The 19,700-nt window shown below is 46.0% G+C and overlaps 1 protein-coding gene across 2 annotated transcripts in view; it reads right to left on the reverse strand.

Annotated features, from left to right (window-relative positions):
• Positions 1 to 19,700, reverse strand: part of COL20A1 (collagen type XX alpha 1 chain) — a 49,871-nt gene that overhangs the window by 15,213 nt on the left and 14,958 nt on the right. For both annotated transcript variants that reach the window (XM_061361521.1, XM_061361520.1), the window contains exons 10-24: positions 18,639 to 18,803; positions 17,165 to 17,337; positions 16,422 to 16,551; positions 15,805 to 15,950; positions 13,856 to 13,979; positions 13,246 to 13,385; positions 12,129 to 12,258; positions 11,469 to 11,611; positions 10,246 to 10,378; positions 6,977 to 7,119; positions 6,266 to 6,395; positions 5,924 to 5,980; positions 3,324 to 3,362; positions 1,632 to 1,770; positions 333 to 475 (exon numbers count right to left, since the gene is read on the reverse strand). In XM_061361521.1, the coding sequence (XP_061217505.1) occupies positions 333 to 475; positions 1,632 to 1,770; positions 3,324 to 3,362; positions 5,924 to 5,980; positions 6,266 to 6,395; positions 6,977 to 7,119; positions 10,246 to 10,378; positions 11,469 to 11,611; positions 12,129 to 12,258; positions 13,246 to 13,385; positions 13,856 to 13,979; positions 15,805 to 15,950; positions 16,422 to 16,551; positions 17,165 to 17,337; positions 18,639 to 18,803 (1,935 nt within the window). The remainder of the gene's footprint in view (positions 1 to 332; positions 476 to 1,631; positions 1,771 to 3,323; positions 3,363 to 5,923; positions 5,981 to 6,265; positions 6,396 to 6,976; positions 7,120 to 10,245; positions 10,379 to 11,468; positions 11,612 to 12,128; positions 12,259 to 13,245; positions 13,386 to 13,855; positions 13,980 to 15,804; positions 15,951 to 16,421; positions 16,552 to 17,164; positions 17,338 to 18,638; positions 18,804 to 19,700) is intronic.

Here is a 19,700-nt window from a genome sequence, read left to right on the forward strand (position 1 = left end):
AAATAACAGCTTAGAATTAAAAGGGAAATTTGTTTCACCCGCATACTAATAATGATAAATAAATAACCTTAAACATAGGGAAAGACTTCATACGTTATAATGAAATACTTATATACAGTGGAAAAGAAAATGAATATTGAAAAATAAAGTGTTACAAGTAAAATAAAAATGAAAACATGTCTTTTAATCACAGTAGGCAGCATTTAAAATGTAAAGCTGGCAGCAACAACAAAGCTTCCCCCAAAGCTGCTGCTGTATAACAAAACCATTAGGAGTTTCCAAGTGAATGCATGCAAATACCTGAATTGAACGTATTCAACAAGAAACCTTACGGTCAAGGTTAACACCGAGGAGAGGCTGGAAGTCCTCATCTGTTACAAGCCACACAGCAAAAGGTTCCTTGGGGGTCTCAGGCAGGAGACGCAGGAGGAAGCTGATGGTATGCTCGGGTGGGATGGCAAAGAGGTGGATGTCACTGGAATGAGACAAGCCAAGCAAGCATCAGTGGCTTATAGCAGCAAAAGCCAACAGGCAGCATCCTACAGAGAGGCTCATCCATCATGTTTCTTGGGCAGGGTGGCCTGGAAAAGCTTCACCCCTGGGAGATGAACGTGATAATGCCAGGAGAGAGCCTGGTCCCTATTTTGACATCCTCTTGGGGCTGTTGAAGCCCGTGTTGAGCCCTCAAGGACGTTCCTCTCATGCTGGGAGGGGTACCCAGGTGGAGCAGTGGTGTCAGTCCATCACTGCCAGAGCTGCCTTGGGGAATGCCAAGACACGGTGAGTGCAGCCTCAATGCTTTTGAAAGCAGAGCCCAGTGGTAGCTTACAAAACACCCCTGACAGGCTCCAAAACACTCCTCCAGGTCTCTCTCTTCGAGAAGGAGGAATAATCATCACGTATCATGCAGTAAATCTTTAAACCTTGGCAGAAGTCAGTGTAAGTGCCCTTCAGGGGTAAGCACAGAGCCCACAGAAAGCACCCTCTGGGTCCCTACATTCCTGCTGCAGAACATGGGCTCAGTGCTGGAACTCAGGACCATGCAGTGATGCCCATCAGCAGCTACTGACACAACCCAGCTCACTCCACAGCCGGTGCCAAACACATCAGAGCACACTGGGCAGGGGCAGCAGTGAGAGGATGCAAGTCAATGAGGAAGGTCGAATTGGTTATGCCTGAAATACATCTGTAATCTGAAACAGGAGACATTTGCATGGGCATATACACAACTCATCAAGCATCTTTTCCAGGCTGATTCATAAGTAATGCTAGGTTCTTCTTCCTCTCTCTGTTTCTGAAGGAGTAATGTCCTTGGAAAGGCAGATGTACCAGCTAAACAAAAGGATTTGGCCATGATTTAAACCAAAGAGTTCTCTGAATCTCTCTCATTCTGTTTACTCTAAGAAGCTTTGCTTCTTTAACCAAGATTAAACCGAGCCAGTGCCTCAGTAATTAGGTTTTAATCAAAGTAGCCCTGAATGTCAGGAGTCACATCATTCCTGACTTATAGCCATAAAAATGAATGAGGTCGTGGGACTCTGCAGAGAGGCTTCATACACAACCAAACAGGGTCAGATCACAAACCAGAGTCAGTGGTTATTCCCTCTCATCAATGCAGACTCTGCTCCCACCTGGTCCTCAGGGTGAGCTGAGTGTCTCTGAACAGGGTGAAGGTACGGGAGCCACTGAATATGAATGGCTCCATAGCTACGCCTTTAACGGAGGCGTATTCCTTCTCTACTAAGCCAAAAGCTTCCATCATATCAAATCCTGGAACAAAGGAAAACAGCAAAATAAGTGATTAGTAATTGAAGAGCAGGTAGAATTAGCCTCTAGCTAGCACTGAGTGGGCAATAGGAGAAAACACCATGGTGACATGACAGCAGCCAGGCTGTGCACAGAAACCTGGAGTGTGCTCCACAAGCGGTAGTCAAGGGAAATAGTTTGTGTCTGTGCCCTCTGTGTATATTTGCTGTAATCTCCCCCTCTGGGAGGAAAGATGAAGACTTTCACAACTGCGTTTGCAAATCCTCAGAATGAGAAAGATGTTACTCCAACTATTTCTCCTTTTCAACCATATACAAAACTATCATCTTCAAAAGACATGGATCCAGTCCAGTAATCGCTAGGAGGGAGAGAGAATTATTTTGCTCTGAAATGCCTTCTAGGTAAGAGCCAGGAAAAATCAGAAAGAACTCCAATACCTGAACGTTTCCATTTCTCCCTATTTTCACAAGACACCCAGGGGTGATCTGCCTTATGTGGTCCACAGAGAGACTCTCGCCTGACATCTCTGACATCCCTCCCTGGCTCATTGCAGCTTCATCTCACTCTCCAGCTCATCATTTAAACCTCAAAGTCATTTTCTCATTTCAGTTTCTTGTTCAGCAAGACAAGATCTTGCAGTTGGGATTCTTTCTTTTTTCCTGGTTTATCTGAGTTTGCAACAGGCTGGGGTGAAAATGATAGCTCATTCTAGACCAAAAGCAAAAGCTACAACTTCATTTCAATGCAGTGCTTTCAGTCTGGATTCCTTCACCCCTTTAATGCTCTGCAGTTTCTTGGCTTGAGGTTTTATTTCACCTGGGGGTTGGTCCAGGGTGCTTTTTCCAACAGTACCAGGGAGTTTGCCAAAAGAAATGACCTACTTGAGAGCGATTTATCTCCACTATGGAGCTGCTGGCACTGTACCTTCCTTTAAGACATATAGGAAAGATTGTAGAGACTGAAAACAAGGCTTAAATTCCAATTATAAACATATTGTAGTATGATAATATGGTACTGTGAATCTGCTATGTAATGGTTTCAGTGAGCTGCTAAGGAAATGGGCTACTCCTGCCACCTCTGTCAAGGAGGAGGAGGAGAGGTCAGCATTTGTTGTGGCAGGAGAAATGGGAACTTGCTATCCCAACAAAGCCTGTGCAGCCTGGCTGCAGAGAGCGATTTGGGTATCTAAACCTCCTGAAGAGGATGCAGAGGTGATGTTGGTGGGAGTTTTTCTTAAGGAGCCTCCAAGAGTTAGGAATTGAAATCCTCTTCAACAGCTGTTTGATGCTTTGCTTCCTTAAGCCCTGAAGTGAAAACCCTGGCATTAAAATCTAACAGCTGGGAGTACGAGCTGGTGGTGCATACCAATTCAGTTAGTGCAGGATGTTGTTCTACCTGGTAAAGGACATGTTATTTCACTTCCCAAGCTTCTCCCCTTTCCCTTAGGAAATTCCCTCCCAATTCCCCCCTTTCCTGCATATTTCTCAGAAGCAAAGACCAGGTTGTGTTTTCATATTCACCGCCCAGCACCACTGAGGCTTGACGTGCTACTGTACCTCGTACGGAGCCTTTGCTAGAGCTGATGGTGGGGCAGGCTGTGAGAAGGAAATAAAAGGGAAAAACTGTTAGGGAAATGGAGACAGTGAAGGATTATGGAAACAAAATGAACCCAGGTCTTCTAGGTAGAACAATGGGAAAACACAGCCAAACTTAGACCATTCTACAGATTAATTCAGAGCTTTAACCTTGGTTTTAGACATGTGGGGAGGGAGAGACAATTTATGTGTATGCAAACATAAAGGTTGTTTCTTGGCTTGCCCATCACAAAACCAAAAATACTGTCTTTCATCATCAAACATCTTCATGGTCGCTTTTGGCTGACTCACCTAGCACTTTACCATACAAAAAACAAGGGAGCATCATGTTCTGCAAGTTCCTCTTTAAAAACAGACATCAAACCACTAATTTATTATTTTTAATAGTCCTTCTACTGCAATATGCACCTTAGTGGTGGTGTAAAATACAGGAAGATTTCTGCAGCTCTAAATGTTGTACCTGAAACTCAAAATACGCACAGCAAAACTGTCTTAACCTGAGAGTTTGGCTTTGGAACTCTTTAGGGAAATGCAAAGAGTTTGGGCAAAGTTTTGCAGTTTGAAAGTCAGAAATTCCCTTGATGAATCCTCTAAGATCCCACAGGACAGAAAGCAAAGCCAGAGAAGAAAAGCTTTCGACGTGAAGCTGGAAGATGAGGCACTGTGGTTAAGAGCTCTCTCCATTTATAAAGCTCAGGTAAAGGGGTGTTTTAGAAAGCAGTGCACGAATGCTACTTTCAATTATCTGCTAAGAAGTAAATCCCAGGCCATGGATGCCAGATGGAGCTGGGACAAAGGGAATGCTTGATGCAAAAGGAGAAATGTCCCTGAAAATCAAGGACACTCGACAAGATGTGCTACTTCATAAAAGGTTTTCTAGGTCATCAGTATAATAGAATCTTATAGATCATTATACTGAGGTTTCATTATAGCCTTGCTATTGCTGTTCTTCAATCAATGGCATTTCATACCCCCTCAGAAAAGCAGAGCTTCCTATTGTTCACACCTAACTTCTGTAAAATGAGTAAAAACATTAAAGGGGGTGACATACCCTCCCCAAGACACCTGAGATTGCCAACTCTGGAGGAGTTTCAATGCCGCTCTTCATTATCAAGACATACATCAAAGAAAGGGCACCCAAACCTATGACTTTGATGGCTATGGGACTGCTGAAGCCAGGAGTTAAACCACAAAGACTTACAAGTTGCCATGACCTCTGTTATTCAACCTGATGAATAGTTTTATGCATAATTATATACCATGATTCCTTTAGAATTTGGTGTAAAATCATTGAAGGAAATCTACAGAAATCATTTAAGAAATCAGTTACTATAACTTAAGCCTCAAAAATCATCACTTTGAGCTTGACCAGCCCCTGGTTGTGGAGCAATGTCCTGCATCCAGGATTGTCTGTCCTGTACCTACAAGCTTCCCAGGCTGGAGGCACTTGGAGTGCTCACAGCTCTTTGATCCGGCAATTCTCAGCTTAGAGGAAGAGTATCGAAGTCAGGGTAAGGATCCCTGACACTGACACTTTGCACTCCTGCTTTGAAGGTTTTTTCCTGGCCTTTCCAACCTGGGAATCCTGCTGCCTTGTTGTTCTCCTTGCTTTCCTCCCCAAGTCCCAGCCAAATGCAATTATTAAGCGTATAATAAACATCCGTGGGTTGGAACTGGATGAACTTTGAGGTCCCTTCCAACGCAAACCGTTCTATGAGTCTATGATGATTCAGACACCTGCAGCCTCAGACCATTTATCTCAATAATGTGGTTACATATAAGCATTGGAGTCTCACTGCACATCGAACAGTTTCCCAGCATTATTACATATTGTCTCCACATCTTCAAGAAAGAGGTACTTTATAAAACACACAAAATTTAATATCTCTTCTATTGCCTTTTCAGCTACCCCAGCCGAACAGCTATATTCAATTCTACAAGGTGACTCATCAACCTTATGGGAGGATTGTTTTCTTCCTCAAAGTTCACAGGACTTTTCCACTCTGATTTCCTCACTAAGCCACTTGAAAACTTAGTCTGGTGCATTCTTTATTGGGTATAAACTAAAGTTTTCCCATCCAATCTGTCTTATTCTCCCCTATTGGCTTCCCTCAATCAGTTTTGTTTAAAATCATTTCCAATAGGCAGGGAAAGCTGCTGTAACATCTATATTCTAACATTTATTTCTTAACAACTTTTTATAACCCTGTTAATTCAACATTCCTTGCTAATCCATTTTGTACTTTGCTTTCAATCAGCTGTGAGAACATATGCTCATTAAAATTAATAAGGGACATTACAGGGACCTTTCCTAAACCAGGTCCTTACTCCCTTTGCTCCGTTTTGGTGAAGCCGTGCAGAAACCCTCTAAAAATGCTATCAGAAGTGAGGCTGATTTTAAGCAGTTGTGTGGTTTCTGGCTGCCCTTGGACTGTCCCCAAAGGCATCTTCAGGAGATTACATACCCACTGCTGCCTGCTCTGCAGAGCCCATGCGCTGTGATTTGCCACTGAAAACACCCAACACAAAACCAAAGCAAGACTTTAGAGGAGATCATTTACCCTCTGTTTTGGATGGAATGAATCCTCGTATTGAAGGGAATTTAGACAACACAGGAGCTGAAAGAGAAAGCAATGCATGCATAAGCTTGTAACTCAAGACTGTGATGCCTGGCTCAAGACCAGGGTGCCACCAGCCCTTCCCAGTCATGCTGAAATTGCCACTAATGCACAAGAGTACAGAAATTGGGGCAGGATTTTCCCTTTTCAAAGTTAGTCATCTACCCTGCTGAGCAAAACCCATAGCTCAGGGCAAGCAAGACATTGTTGCCCCAATAGAGATTGCTTCAACACCAATAGATGGAAGGTTATGAGGAACATGCCCATTCTGGCCGATACACTTACCTGTCCGTCCCGTTGTGGATGTGATCTCACTCTCTCCTGTGTAGTGGATGGCAGAAATGGTCACCTTGTAGGCTCGATCAGGCAGCAACGGCTGCAGGGTCACGCTGCTGCTTTTGCCAGAAGCCATGATCTACAATGGGGTGAAAAAAGAACCTAACGTTTGGGCAGGCTTCCCCCTGTAGCTCTTACTCACAGCCCAGAGTTACATGGAGGGGTTCTTGTAGGGAGTCCTGGAAGCCTGGGTAGGCATTGCCATTGGACTAGCCATGTCCAGGGAGAGAACGTTTCCCTATATAAAGACCCCAATATTCCCCATGTAAATGCAGCAAAAGTGCCTTATAACATAGCAATCGGCCTGAGTAGAAAATCAGTGTTTTAAAAGGTTAATGTTTATCCTCCCTAAGTCAGAGGGACAGTAGGTTTATCCTCTACTCCTCTGCTTCCAAGAATACCCCATCCCAGTTCAGGGAGGAAGGAAAGCTGTGTTATTAGCAGCTTTGATGGACACAAACAATCACAAGGAATCCTAGAGGATCTCTTCACAAAGCAACACATCCACAATTCAGGGGAAAAGATTTGGTTCTGTAGTCCTGCAAACCCACCATCCTGAAGGTAAACCCTACTGGAGTGAGCAGAGCTCCCCTGGCATGAAAGTGCCACCTTGTCCCTCTGGTCCAGTGCTTGTCATGTACAAAGGAGATGGAGACTCACAGTTTGCTGGGCACCAGCATCAGACACAGGGTGGTAGGTGATTTTGTAGTGCTGTATCCGGCCATCGGGGGGTGTCCAGTGGACCTGGAGGCTGGTGGGGGTCTCGGAGTCAATGAAGAGGTTGGTGGGTGGGCTCCGGGAATCTGCAATGGGGATTAAAGATGAACAGCATTAAAGGCATGTGTTAACACCTATGTATAGGGCCAGCAGCACTTGCTTCCAAGCCTATTTCTGAACACTTCAGTGCTCTGCTGGGTGGTTAACCCATGCTCAGAGCACAAGCTGTCACCTTGGGGACCAGGCAAGAGAGAAACCAATTCTGGAGGGATGCGCTTTGCCCAGGTACAGCACAGTACAACTCAAGCATTCAGCAATTCAAAGCCTAAGAGTCCTGGAAGTATGACAAAAAGATCCTTTTCTTTCCCTTTCCTTTCCCTTTCTTTTTGCTTTCTTTTACCTTTGCCTTTTTTCTTTCTTTTTTCCTTTAACAGACAAAATTAATGGATACCTTTCATAAAGACCCAAACTGCAACCAGATTTCATCAAGGATCTGGAGACACACTAAACAGCTTTATTGCCAGCTCAATCTGAATCACACAACAAAGTTAATCCATCATAATTTCTAATATTTTCCATATTTTCCTTTCTGTTTTACAGTGATGCTAAAGAAGCCCCAGAGCAGCCAGCACGCAACAATGTGCTCATCCCACAGCCCTGAGAAGGGCATCCAGAGCAATTTTAATTAACACAGAAGTCTTAGACAGAGAAAAAGAATCATTTTACTCAGAAGAAACTAAAAATGATGGATGAGCCCTAGAGGCAGTCAAGGACACACACAAACGCTGTATGATTTCTTACTGCAGTTTTACCTGTAAGGCTCTTCTGCCCACCCAGCAAAGTGTAGGGTGACCTGAGAGCACAGGTTGAACAAAGATCATTTGCATCTTCATCGATCTTCTTCCCTTTTCTGTATAAAATGAGCTTACTTTTCCTTAACCTAAGGACTGCTAGCAGCTGAATCAGGCTGGGGCTGTTGCTGGGCATCACCGCAAGGTAAAGTGGAGAGGAAAACAAGTGTGGGAGGTAAAATCACTACAACAGCACTGTTACTAGTGCCCTGCTCCACGTCTGCATCTTTGCTGGCTGCACTGGCTGTTTCCTTCAGCTGAGGTAAGGGAGGACTCAAAGTGAAGTTTAAAGGGAAAGTTAGGGGAAGTCTTCTGAGATGGGTTTATTCTGGAAAGCCCCCAGGGCTGGCAGAAGTTGATGGCATGGATCTGACAGCTGTGGAAAGGTCACCTCCTGAAGCTGCCCAGGAGGACAGAAGCCTCTCTGACACAGAGGACACCATCTGTGTCTTCTATTACCTCTTGAACCTTCCATAGGAGGAATCCAGCTTGCTCTCGGGTCTAACCAGCATCGCAGGCACATTGTCAAACAAAAGTGGAGTCCACTCCATCAAACACTCATCTGCAATGGTTATATAGGGCATGTTTTCCCCACACCACCATGGGCCAAAGCTTCTTTCCCACATTTCAATCCCTTTTATTTGTAATATATGCTGTGCTAGGAAGAGCTCATTGAGTAGCTGGATATACCTGAAGATGTTTATCAGCCTCGAGCTGCTGCTGGCACAGCTTAGCTACAGGAATGGGGCACAGAAGCATTTTATAATCCACTTCAGTGCAAAGTCAGTCAGGGTGGCTCAGCCCAGCTTCACCAGCAGCTCCCATCCAACGTCTGTTTTGTTCTTCACACTAAAGATGGTAGGTTTTTGCCCAAAACAGTAAGGTTTGAAGTATAACCATATCCCAGAATTTTCCAGTGCTGCCTAGTGCCACATCTTCCCATACATCCATTGCACAAGCCTAATCAATTCACTGGCATCCACAAGTGCCCAGGATCAGCACTGCCACCTGGAAACCATCAGCCATCCCTTTTCCTGTGCCACTCCTCTCCTGTGGGCACTTCTTACTTTAAACATTGAAAACAAAGAATCACCATCAAAGGCATTGATTGTAGATGCAAAAATTGGCCCTGGGGAGTGGCAGTGATTCTATTGGGTGCCCGCAGCATCTTAGAATAGTTAGGGTTGGAAATCCTCAAACCTGATTTCTGTGAGCCCTTTGCTTTCTTCACGCAGCAAGGCAAAGTCTGACACCCCTAAGGCATCCTTGTTCCTGAACAAGGACAGCAGCTGACAAGCAGAAGTCAAATTGCTTTCCATGTCCCACCGGGGTGCCAGCACGGCCAAGGACTGGCTTGTTCAAATGTGCCTGGAAGGGCACCATCGCGTGTCATTTGCAGTGGGCTAAGGGAGCAACTCTGTCATTTGTAATTCATGGCTTGAAACAGCCATTCATTTTCCAAAGCCTCTGAACAGCTCTGACTGTCCCTTTGTCATTATACACCTGTAGGATGCTTCCTCTTTTCTGTTTTCTACATCAGAATGCAGCTCCTAAGTATTTGCTTGAGGTGGCCTTCTGTAAAGAAATGCTATTACTCCTCCTTGTTAATAAAACCTGAGCTTCTCATTTCCAGATTGCCATTTATTCTTCACTTCATCAGCTCAGCACCACCCTAAATGGGTTTATTCTGCAAAGGAGGTTGAGAGATGGAGGAGGAGAGGACTGCTGCTGTTGAATAAACTGCATTCTATTCACAGTAAATGTATTCCGTTCAGTGCCAACAAAGCCATTACACAGGCAATATTAATTAAGAGGACCTCTGGGAGTGCCACTTTTTAACCTCACATCCTGCCTGTACAAAGCAAGGTTTAGATAATGCTTCCAATGCAGAGTCTGCTGCAGGATTCTCTCTCATTTGTGTGAGTGCCCTCAGATGGAGCACAGCTCAGCAATGACGTGGCTGGAGAAATCCTCACCCTCCTTAAGAGACGATATTTTACTAACAGGAGACATTCATCATGCAGCACAGTGACACGTTCAGATGAACACCCTGCTGAAAGCCAATTCATTTGCATCAGTGCACTACACAGAAGGAAGGAGGGGAAAGCAATGTATTCTACATGAAACACATTGCAAGGGTGTCAGATGCCTGCAAGAGGCACCAGCCTGCTTGTGTTTGCCCAGCCTTTTGTCAGGACCAATTCAGAACACTAAGACAGAAGGCTAAATATCTCTAACCCTTTTCAGATGTTCAGCTTTGGGTTTTCAGAGCTGGAGATGACCAGATCTGTGGTCTGTGGTGGGTTCTGAGGCGCCCTGTGCCCTGTTTATTACCCATAGGCTGTGGATACCATCACTTACTGGTCCTGTGCTGCACAGAAACGGTGTCACTTCGGGCACCATCTTTGTAATAGGCCCAGATGGATATTTTATAGTCAGTGTTCTTCTGCAAGCCTGGCAGGACAGCAGTTGCCACATTTCCAGCGATGGAGAGCTGCAGCAGGGGAAGAAATGAGTCAGTCGAGCTCCCAGGCATCCCCAAGCTAGTCCATGCCATCCAAGTGTCTGGCTCACACATTACCCATAGGCACAAATGAGTTAGCACTGGGCTTCAGGGACAAAGTGTACTATTGGGGGATGCACATATCAAAGTAAAGGCAAAATTCCAGCCCTGATTAATGCAGAGAAGATACCCATGCATTGCAGCCCAGTTGTAGTTAGAAGCTGCTTCAGCTCCACAATGCAGTGCTCTGACACAAGGCAGTCAACCTGCCTGGAGCATGAAATCCCTTTGCTCAGTTCCCATCTTTTAGGTATGCTGAGGACAGAAGCCCCAGTACACCCCTATTCCAGCCCAGGTGTGAAACACTGCATGAGAGACTTGTGTATTTAAACCACTATTTAAACTTCTGCTTGCACTCATACTGAAAATAGGGGCTTGAGATGGAAGAAGTCACCTTGTCCATCCCTGCCCTCCCTGCACCAGCTCTGTCCCTGGTCATTCTGCATGCTCCTCCCTTGGTCCTCATTGAGGACCAGTATCCAAAAAGTGCTAACCAGCACTGAGGAAAGCAGAAGTTGCTTCTCCCATCTTAGAGGCCAGCTTTAAATACTTGAGTATCATCTTTGACTTTTCCACAGCTCCTTGACATTGTGGGCCAGCAATCCTTTGCAACCCCAGATCTTTTTCTACCAAACTGCTTCTTAGCAATTTGTTCTGCATCCTGTATACCTGCGGTTAATTATTCCTGCCTAAGCTTAATACTTTCTGCTTGTCCCTATTGAATTTCATCCTTGAGATTTTCCAGAACACTTCTGCAATCTTCCAAGAGCCTGTAGGGCTCTGTCCCCCTGTCCCTCCTGCTTCCAGCGCTCAAGGTGACTGCTCCGCTGAACAGTGCCAGACCTGGGACAGAGCCTGTCTTATTCCATAGGCTCCTTCAACTGGGTGATGAACCGTTTAACTGCTTGAGTGCATTAACCTGAATAGCTTTACACCACCCAATGTCACTCAGGTGGGTTCAGAGCCATCAAGAAGGCACAACACCAACCCAGCCTCCCCATTGCTGTGTGTGGGTCCATACCTCCTGAGGTTTCTCTCCACTGGCCGTGCTCCATTTGATCTGATAGATAACCACATCGGAGGCAGCGACAGCTTCCCATTGCAGTCGGAGGCTGTTCCCAGAGAGCTCGGTGACCTTCAGCGCCCGCGGCGGGGGGACCTTTACTGAGGGATGAAGAAGGAAAAGGAGCTGGAGTGCGGGCACTGACAGCGCCTTGTCAGAGCCAAGGTGGGGAGCAGATGGTTGGGGAGCAAAACATCAACCGGGCAGATGTCTGAGAGCAGCCTGTCTTTCACTTCCACACACCCATATGACAGCAGCCATCGGGACAGAGAGGGATAAATTATTTTTAAGCCCCTAATTAAGAAGGATTATCACATTTGAGGAGAGGACATGTTATCACGCTGATGTTGCAATGGGGAGAAGGCTAGGAGGGCTCTCAAGGACACAGAAGTTAGCGATACGTCGCTCTTTGCTTCCTTCCTTTATTCCTTCCACCTCGTTTTAAACATAACACAGCTGGGTATACTCCACATGCAAAGAACAAGAGTAATTTGGGGTTTGTGCAAGGGTTTTGGCCATGGCCTGCTGGGACTGGTGTTCAGAACATTCCTGTTCAGACACAGAACCCAGTTTTGTCACCCTTTACTGACACCAAAAGCATTTCCATTCCCTACTTACAGGTGGTAACATTGCCGGTAATAGGAAAGGAGTCCCCTTCATCATATGTAGATCTGACACTGATGAAGTATTGAGTGAGGGAGGACAAAGGACTCAGGACAGTGGATGTCGCAGTGCCAGGAACCTCGACCTGTGGTGGAGGAATTGTGTGAGTATTGTATGAAATGGGATGGGAGAGTTGGGCTTGTTCAGCCTGGAGAAGAGGATGCTCTGGGGACACCTTATTGCAGCCTTTTGATACTTAAAGGGGGCTTATAAGAAAGATGGGCACAGACTTTTTAGGGCCTACTGTGATAGGACAAGGGGTAACAGTTTTAAACTAAAAGAGAGTAGATTCAAACTAGATATAACAGTTTTAAACTAAAAGAGAGTAGATTCAAACTAGATATAAGGAAGAATTTTTGACGATGAGAGTGATGAGGCACTGGCACAGGTTGCCCACAGGGGTGATAAATGCCCCATCCCTGGGAACATTCGAGGCTGGGTTGGGTGGGGGTCTGAGCATCCTGATGTATTTGAAGATGTATCTGAAGGGGGCATATAGGGATGCTGGGGATGGACTCTTCATTAGGGACTGTAGTGATAGGACAAGGGGTAATGGGTTAAAACTTAAACAGGGGAAGTTTAGATTGGATATAAGGAGGAAATTCTTTCCTGTTAGGGTGGTGAGGCACTGGAATGGGTTGCCCAGGGAGGTTGTGAATGCTCCATCCCTGGTAGTGTTTAAGTCCAGGTTGGATGAGGCCTTGGGTGATATGGTTTAGAGCGATGTGTCCCTGTCTATGGCAAGGGGGTTGGAACTTGATGATCTTAAGGTCCTTTCCAACCCTAACCATTCTGTGATTCTATGATTCTATGTTCCTGCTCATTGCAGGGTTGTTGGACTAAATGACTTTTAAAGGTCCCCTCCAACCCAAACCATTCTATGATATGGAGAGGAGCGTGGGTAGAGCTCCAGAGGGATTAGCACATGGATGGCAACGCCATCAAAAGTGCCCATTTCAGAGTTTAACCCCTGCCAGCAGAAAATGCAGTCTCTCTGAACCATGCAGCAGAAGGGGAACAAGGCACTATGCAACCTCCCAGTTTTCCTTCCACCAGCCCCATGAGGACTCACCTCCACAGCATTGCTCCCTCTGCTAGAAACATAGCTGACGTGGTGAGCTTTCACAGCCGGAGACGCAGCCTCCCAGCTGACCCGAACGGATGCGTGGCTCAGCTCCGAGAAGCTCAGGTACCTGGGAGGGCTCAAGGCCACTGCAACAACAGTTAGTGACAGCGTTCCAAGGTTTCACAGCCCACATGGTGGCAATGCTATCGGTTGCCTCCTTCTGCTCATAGATGATCCCACCTTGAATTAAGAGACTAATTCACCATGCAGGGAATTGTATTTATGTTGTTACTGTACATGCCTCTGGGGTGTCATGAAAGGCTGCCTGGGCTTTAGGTGAAAACATAGCCACATAATTCCCTTTTCCTCCCCAGACAGCAAAGACTTCAGGGAACAGCTTTTGCAGGAGTCCTTTTTTACCAGGGGAAAATCATTCCTTTCTCATAGCTCACCATGTAATTAGAGATCCCCTCAGGGACCAATATCAGCTTAAGATGAGGCAGGGAAGAGGCAGTGTGTTTACAAGCCACATGCACAATATGGAAAGCACTCATTTAACATGTCTTTCCTGCCTTAAGTGTTTATTAACAACTCAGGAAGCAGCAGCAGCACTTACGGGTGGTTTCCTGGATGCTGGCTGGATCACTCGCATCCTCCCCATACATTGCATACACTGCAATGGAGTACTCCGTGCTGGGAGACAGCCCATCCAGCAGGACCTCAGGCTGGGACACCTTCACCTGTTAACAGAGAGATGGTTTGGGTACCCTTCAGCTCTAAGGTATCTGCCAGTACCCTCAAAAGACCAAGACATTACAGCAACAAGGTTATACTTAGGGACTTAGTATACAGGGCTTATAGGGATGCTGGGGAGGGACTCTTCATTAGGGACTGTAGTGACAGGACAAAGGGTAATGGGTTCAAACTGAAGCAGGGGAAGTTTAGATTGGATATAAGGAGGAAATTCTTTCCTGTGAGGGTGGTGAGGCACTGGAATGGGTGCCCAGGGAGGTTGTGAATGCTCCATCCCTGGCAGTGTTCAAGGCCAGGCTGGACGAAGCCTTGGGTGAGATGGTTTAGTGTGAGGTGTCCCTGCCCATGGCAGAGGGGTTGGAACTGGATGATCTTAAGGTCCTTTCCAACCTGAACTATTCTATGATTCTATGACTTCTCCGCTCTAGGACTTCACCACTTGAGTAGGTGATCTACAGTGGTCAGTGCCCTGCCTTTTCTCAAGGGACACATTGAGGGATATATCACCTTTTAAACTAAAAGGGAAGATTCAGGTTGGACATAAGGAAAAACTTTTTGCAATGAGAGTGGTAAAACACACAATTTACAGTGAGGGTGGTTCTTATATTCAGGTGGTCCAGAGAGTTGGTGGATTCACCATCCCTGGAGGAGTCAAAGCCAGGCTGGATGTGGTTCTGAGCAACATCTTCCAAGTTGAAGGCGACCCTGCTCATTGCAGGGATTTGGACTAGATAAGCTTTGAAGATCCCTAGCAACCCAAACTATTCTGATTTTATGATTCTATGATTCTCCTACCCTGATCTTGCATAGACATGCAAGTCTCACACAAAACCGCTGCTATCTGTTCTGGGTTGGATAAGGGGGCACACGAGGGATGCGATCCCACTTTGCTCAGACACATGGAGAAGAGGCAGAGCTGCCTGCTGCAAGGAGACCCATTGCAGCCGGGTTGCTGCCACCTGCCGCTAGCACAGCTCGGCCACAGCTCTCCTGCTGCTCTCTGCTCACTTACAAACACTCCCGAGACACTTAGGAGCCTGCACACAATGGAGCAGGGTAGTATGAGAGGCTGGGAGCATCTTAATGCTGGGTTTGCAGACATCCCATAGCCTTGGAGCATTGCACTCTCACAGTGAGTAACTGCAGAAATGTTCTAATATAATCACAATTAATCAAAAGCACTAATAAATTAATAATAATAAACCATCACTAATTGGTCTGTTTTGAAAACCATCCTGTGATTGCTCCTATTGCTGTGCATTCAGGGCTGGGAATCCAAGTCAAAGAGGCAATATGTTCCCCCCCCCGTTATTTTGAATTCATGTCTTCAGCCTACACATATTCCAGCTAATTCATTAAAATACACACATGGTAAATGGTTCTTAGACGTTTTTAACGGTTTTACATTCATCAAGTGTTGATTCATCCTTACACAGTGCCATGGGTCTGCTCTTAGAGGTCAGCCAAAACCACCCTAATGAATTTTCAGCTAACATCTAAAGATAAGCACAGTAAAGTCATTTATGTACAGCCTCAGGGATAAAGCAATTACATTTGGGGCTGCAAAGAAGTGAGTTTAATCCCTGGGTTTCCAGGGCCCCATGAGACAGTCAGTTCTCTCCTATGCCTTTATTTCCCACGTGGAACGCTCATGTTGTATACCCCTTTGAGATACACCATAAAAAACAACCCTTACATAAGATGTTGCTGGCAATAGTAGTGACCCATGATACCAGTTCACAGAGGTTAGAGCTAGAACTGAACAGCTCAGACACAGAAAACATGATATTGTATTGTTCTCATGAACTCTACCTCTGTTGTGTAGTCCTCTGCCCCATCAGGGGCTGCGGAGCAGAGCACCAGGTACTGCGTGGCTCCCTGGGCTGCCTTCCAGCTCAGCCTCATACTGTTGTGGCTCAGCTCAGAGACCCGTAGGGAGCGGGGGGAAGACAAAGGCACTGATGGAGAAACAAGGCAGAAAGATACCTTCAGTGTGAGGTCCGTGACAGCTCAAACCTTGGAGGAGACGCGGCTTTGCAGCAGCTACTGCTGGTGGACATCTACCCCGCATCTAACACAGTGGAGCAGCCACTTTAGAGAGAACAGTTTTAATTCACTCGGATTAACCCAAGGATAAAAAGGCAGCAAGGGGTTGCAAGGTTATTACTAGCATGGGGAGTACTGCCACATCAGTGGTCTCCTTTGCAAGGACCCGCTGAAGGTCTCTGGTCCAACTTGCTTCTCAAAGAGCAGGTTGCTCAGGGTCTTGTCTGGTCAAGTTCTCAACATCTCTACAGATGGACATAGCTGTAGACTGAACTTGAGCAAGGGGAAAGAATCGAATGTCAGGGTCATTCCTGACTGCAAGGAAAGAGCGTTGCTCACTTATCATACATGCAGCAGCATAATTCTCTCTACTCACGACCTACATGTGGAGGTGATGCCTCTCAGCCCATCCCCAACAAGTGTATCATAAACAGGGATCACTGACACCACATACTCCGTGTGCGAGGTCAGATTGGAAAGCTGCAAAGAGGAGACTGCTCCATCTAAAATCACCTGAAAGCAGAAAGGAAGGCTGTCAGGAAAGGGATGTTCTAGCCACTCTTCAGCAAAGCAATGGCTGAACTGGCCTTTCCTAGCAAGTATGGCTTCTTTGTGGCAGATCTGTGCCCAGAAACAAGAAGTCTTGCTGCCTTCTGTGTTCTGTGTAAGCTAGCATCTCCCCAGAACAGACAGCTAAGAGGCAATAAGCATTCCTGTCCCCTAAGGCTGGGATCTGTGCAAACACCAATCACAAGACTCTAACAGTGCTCTCTTAATGGAAATCCATCAACAATCTGGATTTGCTTTTCTATGTCATTATCTATCACAGATGAGCATCCTTGGACAGCTCTGTGCACCTTAGTCCTCTGGGCCAAAACAGATGTTTCAGGGAGGGGATAACACTTCATAAGATTAAAACCAGCAGTGTCATGGCTTGCATTATTTCTAGCAAGATATTTACCCCATTTCCTCTTGTGTCTGGTCATCCTATGAGCTGACCACATTTTAGGTGGTGTCCCACCAGAACCACACCTCCAGCCTCATCTTTTTGTCTAGTCAAGCCTAAATTCCCAGCCACCACCTGGATGATACTGCAGTCCTAGGTGTCCGAAGCAAGGTCTCTCACCTCTTCGGGCATGCCACCCTTAGAGGGATAATACACAACCCGGTAGTTCTTTGGTGGTCTCAGAGGAGGACTCCACGTCAAGTGCATGCTCTTAGAGGTCACAGCTGATATTTTAAGGTCAGTTGGGCTCAGCTGGGGGCCTGAGTTCACAGGGCTCTCTTTCACAGCACTACCTAGGAGTTAAAACCACAGTTACTTTCTTATGTCCAGACTTCCCATGCTAAATGTACTTTCCAGCTCATAAATACGACTGAGGGTTTCCAACCCGTGTTAGTGTCTCCTTCCCTATAGAGCATAGGAACTGTTCCAAACACATATTTTACAACTGGGCATCCAGAGAAAACAACTACTCCATAGAGAACAGGCTGTACATTCGCTGGGTGCTGGGGATATTTTTTCAACACAAGTCTGCATGTTTGCCTGTATTCAAAAGATGACCCAGGGTTGACAAATCATGAAAATGGTCAAACTCAACAAGAACAAGTTAGTTTGCTTTCATTTTTCTGAGCAGCCCATTTTTTCTTTAGCCTAATCTGCACTTTTAATAATGTCTAATTATACCAAACAAGTGCAAATTCATAAGAATGAATTAATTTGTTTAGGTGAATCTCCAGAGCATTAAAATAAAAGCATGCTTGAAAATTAGGCTTTTCTCATTCCCCTTAGGCCAACCTCAGAGCAGAGAGAAATGGAAATGTGTGTACAATATTCCTCCTGAGGATCTAAGCTAACATCTGGAGTGGTTCTTCACTCTCTTGTCTATCATACAGGCTGCTTTCCAGCACAGGAAAGAAATGGGCTGTCTGGATTTAAGTTGAAAATGCCTTGGAGATCTATCATTCAGAGTGTTGAGAAAATAAATGTGTCTAGATGTTTTAGCATCTCCTCTCCCTACGTCCACTTTTCCTCCATACACACTCCCTAACATATTCTCAAATTAGCTCTTTTGCTTTTCCTGCCTCCTCTTCGTTGGAAGAAACTCAGAAAAGGAGATGGTTGCAACATATTTCTCACACCATAAGATAACGGAAGAGGGAAAAGAAGTCCCCTCATCCCCAGAGTGGTCATTATTAGGTGATTATATCCACCAAGAGTTATCCAGACCCCTGTTAGGAACGGCTGTTGCTTGTATCGGCCCACAGGCCAAAAGCAGGCAACTAAACCAAGAGCATCAGAATGGAAACATCTACCAAGTAACATCTATGTGATGTATTATAGCCAGTGGGGAGGCAGCAGTGGATTGAGAGTGCAAGAACTGCACCCAGAGGGAGACAACGATCACGGAAGAAAAGCCAACACATTGATGTGGCAAGGACAACTGTCAGGCAGCAAGAGGGCTGAGCAAGGAGATCAGCACTGGAGGACAAAAGTTGGATGGTGCAGCCCATGGAGGGAAAGGGTCAACCCTGATGGCAAGGAAGGTGGATGGAGAGCAGAAGGAAGCTCAGCCCTCACTGAGGAGGTTCCACTTCACCTGTGTTTTCCCTGTTGCTCCTCTCTCTGATCCTGGTGCACAGGACCCGGTTGAGTTTGCCAACCAGCGAGCTCAGCAGTGGGAAGTCCAGCACGTTGTACACGGTGAGCTCCAGCGGCTCCGATGCCACTTGTCTCAGCTCTGCCTCGTCCGCGTTCTTCACCCCTGCAACCAGAGCAGAGAATGAGACTGAGAACACTGCCCGGAGAGGAGCAGCCCTGCATCTGTGTGGCTTGTTCAGGGGCAGGATGGGTTCACTGTCATCATGCTCTTCAAGCAGAGCCTCTCCATCATTCCACCTGGGTGTCTGAGAACAGTCTTGCCCTTTCCTGCAGCCACAGCCTCAGTTCAGCCTGGGTAGGGCTCTCAGCTCTGTGCGCACAGAAGATCTTGTGTGGCCTGGAGACAGACCAGTGAACCCTTCTGGTCTTTTGGCTCCTCATCACTTGCCAGCTTTGCTAGCAGGAAGGGAGGTGTTTTTCACCCTAAGAGGCATGTGGCATAAATAGGGGAAGGAGTGGATGAATAAACAACAGTTTTGTGTTTATGAGATGCCAGCACTCCTCAGAGTCTGTTGTTCCTCAGAACATCACACTGCCTTTTGAGAGAGTCAGGGGTGAGCAAAAAACAATTTAGCAAGACTTTACCATCACAGAGCAGCTCCATCCCCATCGTTCTGCTCCTCACCCTCATTAACCCTCTGCAGACCACACTCCACAGCATACAACTTATTTTGCTTCCCAATGCTAGGCTCAAGGCTGCCCTAATATTGCCAGATGAGCATCCCGCCTGGTTTATGAAGCTCAAAACCATTATCTTACTATCTTTGCTTGCCTCCATCCCATTGATACAGAACCCTATGCAATAAACATTTGGCTTGTGTGTTTTCAACATAAATTAGCACTTAAAGCTTTGGGGACTGTAATTTTAGGAGAGTTTTCTATGTAACTTTATTGCTCATTTATTTGTCTGTAGCAGACTCCTGTACTCATCAAGGACAGAGATGCTCAAGGCCATTTTGCTTCTTATTATTGCTGCTGGATAGTGAAGAGCAGAAAATGC

The sequence above is a fragment of the Neopsephotus bourkii genome, unplaced genomic scaffold (genome assembly GCF_033783945.1).
Source record: "Neopsephotus bourkii isolate Nb327-2 ecotype Australia unplaced genomic scaffold, CSIRO-AGI_Nbou_v1 NB_1060, whole genome shotgun sequence".
In the NCBI taxonomy this organism is placed as follows: Eukaryota; Metazoa; Chordata; class Aves; order Psittaciformes; family Psittacidae; genus Neopsephotus; species Neopsephotus bourkii.